This window comes from Phaenicophaeus curvirostris, chromosome 11, assembly GCF_032191515.1.
Source record: "Phaenicophaeus curvirostris isolate KB17595 chromosome 11, BPBGC_Pcur_1.0, whole genome shotgun sequence".
Lineage (NCBI taxonomy): Eukaryota > Metazoa > Chordata > Aves > Cuculiformes > Cuculidae > Phaenicophaeus > Phaenicophaeus curvirostris.
The window spans coordinates 14,019,533-14,031,811 of NC_091402.1; the positions used below are offsets into that span (position 1 = coordinate 14,019,533).

General features: G+C 49.2%; 1 protein-coding gene across 3 annotated transcripts in view; it reads right to left on the reverse strand.

Moving 5' to 3' along the window:
• Nucleotides 1-869: 869 nt before the first annotated feature.
• SRGAP3 (SLIT-ROBO Rho GTPase activating protein 3) overlaps nucleotides 870-12,279 on the reverse strand; it is a 123,721-nt gene continuing 112,311 nt past the window's right edge. For 2 of the 3 annotated variants that reach the window (XM_069866037.1, XM_069866036.1), the window contains exons 18-22: nucleotides 12,191-12,270; nucleotides 9,025-9,205; nucleotides 8,301-8,450; nucleotides 7,624-7,951; nucleotides 870-5,194 (exon numbers count right to left, since the gene is read on the reverse strand). In XM_069866037.1, the coding sequence (XP_069722138.1) occupies nucleotides 4,778-5,194; nucleotides 7,624-7,951; nucleotides 8,301-8,450; nucleotides 9,025-9,205; nucleotides 12,191-12,270 (1,156 nt within the window). In that variant the 3' untranslated portion in view covers nucleotides 870-4,777. The remainder of the gene's footprint in view (nucleotides 5,195-7,623; nucleotides 7,952-8,300; nucleotides 8,451-9,024; nucleotides 9,206-12,190; nucleotides 12,271-12,279) is intronic. The other variant, XM_069866038.1, reaches the window with a different exon arrangement.

Here is a 12,279-nt window from a genome sequence, read left to right on the forward strand (position 1 = left end):
ACTGAGGTCCTCGGGAACTTACACAGAGGTGAAGGCAACGTCTCTCCAGAACAGACAAAGAAGCACAGGTCCTTGGCTGCCATCCTCACCTACTCTAACGCCCCATCCGAGGGAGCTTCCCCTGTGGGCAAGCGATAAAGCACCCCAAGGCTCTCTTCATTGGCAGGTATGCAAAGGGATTTATTTGCCTGAAGATGGGAGCAGGCACCCAGGACTGGAAATGGTTCCTGCAGCAGGGGCTGGGGGAGCATAGCGCTGCCCTTTCCCACGAGCCTTCACCTCAGGTGGAGCTTAAAACAGCCACACAGCCCCTTCCTCAGGCTTTAAATACTGTGGGTTCAGTGCAGTGTCAAGGCAAATACTTGTTCAAATAAAATAAAGACTGTTCCTGTTGGTTTTACCTAAATGCATATTAAATAAAGTTTAGAAGAAACAACACTTCTGAAACTTGGGGTACACCTCGGCTGGTGTATATCAGCACAGGTCCTCCCACACCTAAGGAAACGGGCACATTTACATCCCCTTGGAAGTGGTGGTTTGGTGGTTTGTTTTGCCTTTCTTTTTTTTTTTTTAATTGGGCTACACCTCGCCTCCCTGCGTATTTTCCCCATATGCCCACGGCTGACAGGAAAAAGCCCATCTGTGCTCTCGGTGGTTCATCTAAACAAACACAGCAGAACACATGAAGTCAGCCACGGTGACGGGGGACCGGCAGCCAGCAGGCGCGGCCAATGGCACCACCAGTGCCCACCAGCACTGGGACAGTGGGGAAGCACCCTGCCCACTGTCTTGGGGTGCAGGCACAGGCAGGAGTGCCAGCCCACACAGCTCCTGAGGCATCAAGGATTCTGAAACCACAGCTGGCATTTTTGAGAAAAGTTAAGCAGTTTTATTCAACAGGATGAGTCCACACCCAACCAGTGGCTTCATCTACATGGCATCATCAGCATACATGACAGAAGACCCACTCAGACACTCTAGCTGAACGGCATCTCACCATACATTACAGAGACAACACCAGAGGAGGAGAACAACCATTACAAAGGGCAGCCAGCCAGTGGTTTCCTATGGCTTCCCAGCGTAACCAAACCCATCTCCACCAGACTATGCAGCCCAGCCACTCGGAAGCAGATCAGACTCGGGACACCTACTGCCACACTGTGAAAACCACAACACCGCTAGTTAAATAACACAGTCCAGGGGTTACAAAAATGACCTACCAGGAGTACTTCAGCCAATGGAAGAAAGTGCACTGTCATCACCACCCCAGGGACTGACACACTCGCACGCGTTGCTCAAGAGTCTATACAGAGAAGAGATTGGCACGGATGCCATTGCTTTCAAGTCAGCACCATCAGAGGCGATGCCGAGCCTCGGGGAGGGTGGGCAAGCACCAAGCTGGCCCTCCTGGAGGCAGCCATGGCACTGCAGGACGGAACAGGACAGCGCAGGTCCACAGGTACCTGGCAGGGTCTGCAGGAGCCAAGCCGGAGGTCAGTCCTCGCTCTGCACAGCAGAGAAACAACTGCTCCGTGAAGACTCCCTCCTCTTGGCTGCCACATCCCCGAGGAGTGGTTGCACCCATCCTTCTGGACCTCCTTGCCCGGCAGGGCGGTGGGAGGCAGGAGCATGGCCCCTTGGGGAGGGTGCTCCCACCACCCGCTCACTTCTGTCACTCAGCTGTAAGTTTTCACAGTGAAAGCTCTGTGAACTCTCTGAAGCCTACAGTCTTTACGCCTTTAGAGAGGTATTGAGGATCAGGGTAAAGTTCCTCATGAAACATGAGCAGGTTCCAGTTATGATACTACTACAATGTACGGTTTTCAATTTTGTGCAGAGTCATCTTACAGAAAAATACATTTCTTCCTTTAAATTTACAGTAGTTAAAACTACAATTTGAATGCCGTATTAAAAGGGGGTAGTTTATTCCTCAACAAAATGTCTTGGCTTTCTTTTTGTTAAAAAAAAAATAAATCAAAAGGACTTTAAAAGCAATCACCCCCAGCACAACGCAACTGTACAAAGGAAATCATGATGTGTACAGCTCCTAGGACATCAACTCCACGCATTTGTTCTGGTGCTCAAAAAGGCACTTAAAGATAAGAAAACAATTGTATTCAAAACTTACAACAAAACAAAACAAAGGAAAATTAAAGGCAATAATTTAATAGAAAGACACTGGAACTTGTACCGTATCTTCAAAAGTAAGAAGGGAGGGGAAAAAAACCCTAATAAACATGGTTTGCTATCAAGTCATCTTTGAAAGTATATAAAAAACCCAGAAGACTGGCAAAGTGAATGTTCTCCAGGAACTAAATGGAAAAAAACCATAATAATTATTGGCAACGAATACACAGCTCTCGTGCCAAATGGGTTTCTTCCCTCCCCCTAAAAGCACATTTGCTGGTTCATTACTAGACCAGACTGACAGACTGTTTGAACATCTGCTGCCCGTAATGACAGAGGCATTGACCTCGGGGTTAGCCTAAGTTAGGAAGGGGGGGGAAATTATGAAGAAAAATAAACATCAATATGAACTAATTGTGGTAATTACAAGTGTCAACAATGTTAATAGACAAGTACATAAACACCATTTCCCCTTACAGCATTATACAGAGGAACAATGACAGAATCACTACATACAGTACTTCTCCCCCACTGTACACTGAAAGGTTAGCTTTGCGGCTCTGTTTTTTTCTTTTTTATTATTATTATTATTATTATTATTGGGTTTTATTTTTACATTGAGCTACCTACTAAGTGCAAAGATTTGGTGAGTGGCATTGGCTTTCATCTAATCTTAGCCTATTTTTTGTACAGTTTACATGTTAACAGTAACTTTCCAGCATTTAAGCAAGTACAGCAATATATACAGAGACTGGCAGAGGCAGGAGCCGGGCAGGAGTGGGGTATGGAAGGGACTCATGCTTGTGCACCAGGCACGGGCGCAAACACTGGGCTGGCCCCGGTGTGCGTGTGACCCGGGTCTGTACCCAGAGCAGAGCTACACGCCACCTCACATGGGCACGGGGCAGCTGACATGTGGACACCTTACAAATGAGCTCCCTGGGGGAGATGGGAGCTTCGGCAGGACTGGTGGGCTTCATTCTGGAAGTCAGGTTGCTCCTCCAGCTACCTGCAAGCTCAGGGCTGCAGTGGTGCTGGAGAGAAGAGGAAGGGGGGAATAGAAAAAAGCCCTAGGCAGGGGCAGGTGACTGCTGGATGAGGCAGGAGGGCTCGGTAGCTTCTTTGCCCAGGGACAGACAGAACAGCAGAAATTAGAAATGGTGGGCAAAAAAAGGATGAATGTTTAGGATGAACGTTTAGGAGCCATTAGTGCAGCTCTTCTATGCAGCTGAGAGGCTCAGGATGGCCCATTCCACGCTGGGATTTTACGTGATCGTGTGGAAGTGACCAAATTAAACCATGGGTCATTGCATGGAAATCTGTACAAGAAATAAAAAACTGCAGGAGAAGCACAGAGTGTCTTGAATTCAGCACTTACAGAAGAGACTTGATTATCAGACAAAGTACCATGCAATCCCCAGCTCTTTCTGCATATCTTTTTTTCTCTGGGTTAAGTGTTCAGAGGAAAAACAAAATGTAGATTCTTTTGCATAAAATCAAACTGTTGTATTATATGGTACAGTACAGAAAGTGCAAAGTATCACCCCATCAGATCGGTTCCGCATCTGATATGGTCAAATATGGCTCACGCTTTTCATGCAAGAAGACGCAATCTGAATCAAGACCATCATGTACTGCTGTGTAACCACAAATAAAGGAACGTTTCTGTCCCAAAGCCTCCTCGCCTGTTTAGTCACATCTGTTTTAGTCCCAGGGTTTGGTTTTTTGTTGTTTTTGTTTTTTAAAAAAAGAAAAATAATTGTACAGGGAAAGGGTAACCAAGCATCTCAAAACTGTGTAAGTTACTCTACTTATGGTTTACCACAAGTTTGTCACTAGTCCTTGTTCATGCTGAAATCTTCAAGAACATCAGAGTTCTGTGGACCTCATGGTGCAGGACGGGCTGTGACCTGCTGTCCTTCACAGGAGCTGATGGAGCACAACTCATTTTCTGTCCCCACTCCTGCCGGGTGCTGCTGGCCAGGTTCTCACGGCGCACGTGAAGGCATCTCACGGTTCCGCTTGAAAAGACACTCCAGCCAGCCTAACATACACTGGCATTTATGAATTTCCAGCTCTCCTCCATAGGCCAGCAGCAATCAAAACCCACTGTATAATCCCCCGCCTTTTTTTTAAATGCCAAGAGATGCAGAAAATAAACTCCAGGATTGGCCTTGTATTGCTCAACACACAGCTGCTACCTAACTCCACGCGCACACACGCACTCAAATAGCCTGGAAAAAAACCCAAATCAACCCAACATCTCTAGAGAGGACATTTCAGAGACAGTTTCTGAGGTAAATCTACTTTTTTAAAAAAGTCAGCGAATTCTGTACACTTTTTGTTTTTAATATACACTTCTACATATAGTGTGTGTTCTCCAGTGCCAACACATAGACCCACCGTCTCCTCCTGCCGTAGGACTGCAAGCTTGGGAAGTGTTTCTGCATGGATGGGGTGTGTGCACACATATGTACATACACACACACGTATGTGCAATCAACCATCAGACATAAGCTACGCACTTGTTCCCCTTTTGGAGAGTTTCCTCTTGAAGGTGGTTTTGACTTCCCGCTTGGCCAAGTAAGGCTTTGCTAAGTGGCCAGTCGTGCCCCCATGGTCCAGGCGCTGGCTCTCCCCACATTCCAGCCTACATGGTGCCCGATTTATCCGCCGAGCTGCTGGGGAAGAGCTTCTCCGTTGGGGTAACTGCGGGGCTGCCCACCCCCGAGCTGCTGCTGCTGCTGGAGCGATGCTGCACCACCGGCCGCACCGGCCGCATCGGCGTGGGTCGCAGCTGAGCCCCAGCCAGCCGGGCTGACAGGGCCGGCTTGAAGGTGGTCATCATCTCCGTGGTGGAGCTGCTGCTGCGCCGCATAGCGGCATCGGGGTCCCGGATCAGGATGGTGTGGAGGGGGCTGGCAGGCTCCGAGTTGGCGGCGCCCATTGCGGGGTTCTTCATGGGCTCCAGTGTGTCCAGGACCACATCAGGGGCCTGCTTGGCTGTGTTTTGCCTCTCCAGCTCCCGCAGCTCGTTCAGCGCTGTGCTCATGGTCTTCTCGATGTCCTGCAAATGCCATTGACACAATGTCAGCACCATGGCACAGCATTGCCCTGCTCCTCCACATCCCACCCACAGAGAGGCCCCCCACCCTGACACGTGTGTCTGTGTTGATCTCTGACCTAAGATGGTGCCTCGAGGTAAAGCATAAGCTTTGGGAGAAGATGTAAAGCCAAAACTCTGGCCACAGAAAGGTGCCCTGTGTCTCCCAAGTCAGCGGAAGTTTGGTTGGCAGCTCCAAAGGGAGCAAATCTCAAGCACCCTTGAGTGATGGGGTAACATCAGCCTGTTGACATCAAAAAGACAGGGTATCTCCACATCCTCTCCCAGAACTATGGCTGTTTCCTCCCAGAAACAGTTCCCCTGCAGCCACCATCAGATGTATGGGATCCTCTGTTGTCCCTGGGCCTGCAGGGCATGTGTACATGTGGGGACAGAAACACACAGGGACGTATGTGGAGTGAGCAGCACGATGGCAGCTCACCATAAATAAAAGAGGCAGCAACAAGGCCCCTCCCTGCACGCACAGAGGCAGTTGAGGTGATATCAGCCCCGGCCCCTCACTGTCCACCTGCTTCAGGTCACGTCTCCAAGGCACAGCCTCCACAGGCCCATCCAAGGAGATCCTCCAGAAGTATCCAGCTGAACCCAGTTTAACTAAAAGTGCCTTTTAAAATGAAATTAGCTCAATTGCCTACAAGTGTAGCGCTGATCATCTCGTTCAGAAATAGAGAGGAACTAGTTTGGCTTCACTTAAATCTGCCTTAACTAAATTAAGGCCACTAACTCAGAAAGAGATGATCTGAAGTCATTTAAAGCTACTGAACAATCGCTTATAAAGTAGCTCTAGTTAACTCTCCTTGCTGTCCTTGCGTAGACAAAGGACAAAATACTCAGTGCACCTCAGGTAATGTTCAGAGGATCAGGACAAGGGAAATCATTATCAAGTTAGCTACAATTAACTCTACTCAGCTGTTCAGATAATGAGTGTAAATATTCTCCCAGAGCTAAGCTTCAGGAATACCAAGTCCAGCTGTCCTACAGCCTTCAAGGTAAGTGAGAATCTTTTTCAAAGTTTAAAAAAAAACAACCCAAAACCCAAGAAATTTGTGCATATTGTGCTGCATCCTCAGCATTCACCCAACCCTTAGAGGCTCCCGGGCCCTGCAGCCCTACATTACACCTGAAGAACATATCCCCAGGCACCGCTGCAGGGTGCCGCGCTACTGCCTGGCAGCAGAGCCCGGGAACTCTGTGCCTGCTGTTATCCTGTCCCAAGATGGACTCGGTGCTGCGCTACAACCATCACTTTGTAAATTCATCACACCAAACACAAGCTCTTGATGGACAGAGAAGCTGGGTAGCGTGCTGCAGAGCAAGAAAACAAGGAGCATGGCTGGTGGAAAAGCAAACAGGACAGTTAGGAGTTCTTCCTTTCTGCAATCATCGTTACATATCCCACTGAAAGCAGTAGATTCCACACACAGCAGCCTGCCAAACCCTACGGCACACGAGCTGCTGGCAGGCAGTGGGCAGCAGCCTCCACAGGAGCCACACCTGCCTGGGCATCATCGACCACCCCACAGCGGCTGCTCCTGCCAGAGGGTGGCACAAAGCAAACCGCTAGGAAACTGCCAAAATAGGGGATGATGAACAGCCTGTCCATAGAGCTCCCGGCTACCAGGCCCTGAACCAGCCCAATCTACAGCCATTTGGACACGTTGGTGGGGACGTGCCTGAACTAGATGGTCCCTGAGAGGCTGGAAAATTCTGCAACCTGCTCTGCGGAAGGAACCATTCTCTAGCAAGAGAAAAGGTTTGGTATAACCTGACTGATACCTGGCTGGGGGCCTCCTGGCAGTGGCAGAGATGATACCTGCAGGCTATGCTGGAGATAATATAGATCTAACAAGCACCATGGAACAAATGGCCTAATGTGACACTGATGATGTTGCATGGCTGGAGGCACGATATTTGGATTAGACTAACGTTTTGAGGTCCTAGCTACAAACAGCCAGTGACAAACCTGAAGCACTTTTCTCCAAACACTGAGTATCAGTCAAATTCTGATTTGGCAAATCCAATTTTCTCCTCCTGAGCTCCTTAGGGAGTGTGAGATGAAGATAATGCGCTTTCCTCTCCGAGAGAGGCAGGAGTTCCCAGCGCATTTCAGTGGTGGATCAAACACTTATACCTATTGTTTTGAAGAAACAAGGTTTGTGGAAGGAGGCAGCATCTTTTATTAGACAAACTGATACAGCTGGAAAAACAGGCAAACTGTTGGCTGCTTGTTTTTAACTTTAAAGCACTGCAGCTACAACAGCACTGTAATTCTGAAGTGTGTCAAGATGGAAGGGGCTCTGCAGCGCGATCCCAGTGACTTTTAGTTTAGCTTCTCAATCCCTGCACCGAGAGCCACTTCACAAGCCTCTTACCTCAGCAAGCGCTTCTGCTTCTAGAGATTTCTGATCTCCAAGACTACTGTGTCTAGTCGATCCACAGGTTGATCTCAGCGGGTGGCCATCAGACAAGGCCTTCCTGTCTGGGAAATTGATGCTGCCTGCACTGCCGAATGTCGCCATTCTGCGCTTTTCAGGACTCTCAATCCTGCCCCTGTTAAGAGGTATTTTGTGGGGGCTGCTAGGGCAGGCTGCTGCTCGAGGAGGAGTGTCTATGCCAGGACCCATCCCTCGAGGCGGGCTGTGGGTGTCCCCCCCACTTCGACGGCGAGGAATAGCTGCACCGTCAGACCTCAATCTCACTCTGCAAAGAATTCATTACAAGACTAGGTCACTGTCCGTCAGATTTAAAGCGTATGGATGCATGCTGTAAGACACTCACTCAGCTCAAATCAAACCAAACTTGAGCCTTTTAGCTCCAGAAGATTAATGCAAGAGAGAAGACAGACATTTTAGCCAGTGCCAAGAAAGGACAGCATTGCACCTTCTTTACGTGGTAAGATCTACAATGGTAATGCACAAGAACCACCCCCTCCATGCTCATATTATTCTACAGTGCTTACTAGAGCCTTCCCACCACACACTGACTATCCCCACATGTAACAGTGACCAACTCTGTGCATATGTTCATAGGAAAATGAGAGATTCCCTACCGGCCCATTACTCCCCCAAAGCCATAGTCCACGATGTGATCTGTCGGAGACTGGATGTCATTCTTGGAGGAGGCTTTATCATCCAGCAGCGGTCCGCTGCTTGCCTCGCTGTCCGCCTTCTGGCTCAGGCTGTCAGAGAATGCATCATCCCTAGGAAGGGGAGACTCCCATCAGCAACAAGGCTCTACTCCAGTAGAGAGACTGGGGCCTAGTCACAACATGGATCTGAACAACAGTGCTCCAGCACCTCCAGACTTTGTTAATAAACGATTGGGCCAAGGCCACCACTTCTGACAGTGTCTAGAGCCTAGAAAAAGTGTCACCATATCCCCCTGCCCTGTAGTGGCCATTTTGATGAATCCAGGCCCTTTATTTATAGTGGCATCTGCAAAGGACCCTGGTGTCTGCCTACAGGCCAGGTGAGGACTGAACAGTGCCAGGTCAACATACACAGGGGGCAGGGCCAATATTAAGCCTGGGTCATGTCACTTTGAGGAGTCAATGATATGGGAGTTCAGGCACAGGATTTATTAGTGCCTCTATCAGCTTGAATGAAAAACAATCTGAGCCAAAAATGGAGAGGGATATGTGAACAGATCCAGATGTCGCATCAAAGTAATCAAAACAAGGGAAAATCTGGCCACCTGTTTTAGGTGGCTAAGGATGGAGCTCATGTAATTACGTGATTTTAACATCCTGGATCAACACATGCCACTTTACTCACATGTCTTGTACCACAATGTACTGGTGGGGTATGAGGCCATCCACACCATTATGTCTCCCTTCCCACCAGTCTTCTGATGCCCTGTGGTACAGGAGAAGCGAGGCCCCCTTCTTAAAGGAGAGCTCTCGGGGAGACCGTCCAATGTAGTCAAACTTTGCTATGGCTTCAATCTGCTCCACTTCTGCAAAGGAGAGAAGCACAGATACAGAAAAGCTTAGTTCAACAATCACAAGGGCACAACAAATCCTAGAAAGCGGCACCTCACTAGAACAACACTACTGGTGCTGTCCCAGCTTCCCAAAAGCACCTTACACTGAGCACAAATTATCTTATTCTTAGGCTGATTGATTCTTTTCTTTCTTCCAGTCTCCCTGAAATTTCTCACAGACTCACAAACCACCAGCAATTACAAAAGCTACCAACCAGATGGGGAGTAATTGAAATTTCCCTGTGTGCATATGGCATCGTCACCCACATTCCCCTTTTCTACCTATAAAGTGATTTATTCTATTACAGAACCCCATTATCCTCCAGACTTAGATCTTGTCAAGCTGTGTCAGATGCTATGATCAAAGCCTAGCTTACCTTCTCTTCCTTTCCTTATCCTGGAGACAGTTTGGCTTGAATTATTGATGAGCAACGAATCTCCCTTTGGGGATCCCCATAGAAACGATGATACCAGCTCTGGCCGGGCAGCTGCTCTGCCTCACACCCCGACATCTGCAAACCTTCCCCACACTCCACCTCATTGCTTCTTCACTGTTTCTAATTTAAGCTCTACCAAACAACAGGGATTGACAAAGTGGGAGCCCAGGGTCTGAAATTCAAGTGGGCTGAGGCAAGACTTCACTTTGGGAGACCTGTGAGCCCACCGGGAGCCTTTGAGCCCCTAGCCAAGGGCATCACAGCGGGAGCTGCCGGCACACCCGAAGAGGAGCCTGGTTCGCAATGAGGAGCCCATGGAGGAACCCAGCTCTTCTGCAAACCTGTTTCCAGCTGGGAGCACTCAATCCCAGAGAAACCGCTGCATCGATTACAAGGAAGTTTTCTCACCACACTGGCAGGAGCAAACTGCGCTCTGCCTCACTTTGCTCCAAGACAGGGGTGAAAAAGCAAGTGGCCAACATCAATACTAGCTCTAACTGCTATGAGAGCTGGAAAACAACCAGTTAATGTACCTTGATTATCTGAGACACCCGATCGTTTTAAATCCCACCTGGGGACTGACAGATGGGTGATGACAAAACTAGAAACAGAAAATCTGCACAGGTCCTCCAGAACTGTTACATTCTCATTAAAACATGGAAAATTGCTCTTCTCTGTCTACTTCATCACTAAACACAGGCTCAGCATCAGCAGTGATCAGGATGCGACCTGCTGCTCTGCTCAGGGGCAAAACCCACACAGAAGAGGACATGGGAGATGCTGAATTAGACCCCTGCCCTGTTCTCCTCCCACACAAGGGACAGGACAGGTTTCTGCAGTGGAATGATTTTTCCCCACCTTAAAATACACATCTGCACAATTACAATCAGCAGGGTGTTTGGGAGCACTGCAGCAGGATCAGTGGGGAATGCTCCGGAGGAAATGTAGCAGAGAAGGTGACCAGGAGGGGTCTCACAGCCTAGATGAAATATTGAGTTTCCCAGCAGGGAGGGTGCTCAGGGCAAGGGAGAGGCAAAGAAGGAATACTTAAATTCACAAAACAGAGCCGCTCCTCTTCTCCACACTTGCGCTGCAGTTAATCACCCAGAAACTCCAATCAGAGCTATTAATGTGACTATCCGAGCATAAAATTGGCTAAATGGCAGCTTGCTCTCCTTCATCTTCTAGTCCTGTCGGCTCTGGTTTGTAGCTGAAAGCAGGTCTTGAGCCATCCAGCCCAGCTGCGACCTTCCCCTCCTCCCCAGGGTGCCTGCCAGCCAGGCGAGCCCTCCCGCCAGCCTCAGAAGGGGTCAGCATTTTGTTGGGACAGGACACATCCAAGGAAACAGCGGCCACCAGGAATGCATAAGAGGCATTCGGCTGCCTGGTGCCCTTCCAACACAGCAAAGTCATGCCCCTAAATGCTGTCGTGGGGGTTGCACATTCGCCAACCCTCAGCAGTGCCAGTGGCAGTCCCTGGACTCCATGGCTGAGCTGTCAGTGCCTCCAGGGCACAGGAAGCACGGGCTTCCTCCTGCTTTGGTACCACGTTCTGGAGCAAACACATTTCTTGCCCAGCTCCACCAGTGCTGCCACTACCACGCCTGCCTTCATGACTGCTGTGGGCTTCAAACCCTTCACTGAGAGCCCATAAGCAGCACTCCAGTCCGGTTTACACAGATGTGCAGGCAGACACGAGCTTACAGAAAGCTGGACCTGTGCCTCCTCCAGAGCGTTATGAAACATGGATGATGCACCCAATCGCAAGGGATTCACACCTGACTGCACCCATCCACACAGGCCTGGCTCACAACACATCCTGCTTCGCTCGCCAAAGCCAGGCAGCTCCATGGGCCTAACATGAGCAGGAATGAGCAGGCAGGTACTTCATCACCAAAGGAAAAGGAACTGCCTGTAGGGAAAACAAGGCTGCAGCTTGCTCGAATACAAGGGTGTTTTGCTTCTACCAAGGAGACGGCTGCTCGACAGTGGATGATCCAAAGCATAATTAAATCTGCTCAAAGGACACCCTCGCATCAGAGGGGCCCGACAACGCCACTGATGTTCAATTTTGCTCCATACTGCATCCTGAAGTGGACAGAGCTGGTCCCTGGTGTGCCCTGCCCCACTATCAGCCCCCATCTCCCCTTCTGGTCCCGTGAGCCACTTCATACGGCGTGTCCTCACCAGCACACGGGCGGCATGTAAGCACAGATGACAAGGAAAAGGGAAAAAAGTCATATACAAGATTAAGAGAATCTCAAAGAACAACTGTAAAAAAGCAACCCTTGTACCCTGCCATGGAGTCAGACCTCTGCAAAGGTTCACACATATCCTATGCTAAAAAACCTATAAGAAATGCTTATTAATATGTATATGCATTATGAAGCACATAGAAGTACTGTCCCCTACTGAAGTGCTAGGCATTAGTCCAGCCCCTAATGCAATTAGGAGCCAGGAGCACACTGCTTTCTTGAATGCACAGCTCTCCTAACACAGACACGATTTTCTCTGTGCTCACCGTCATCACTGGTGTGTGGCTCCGTGCCGTTGTCATGGTCAACTTCATCGATGGTGCCTGGCTCGCTGTGCGGGCTGTCACTGAAATAA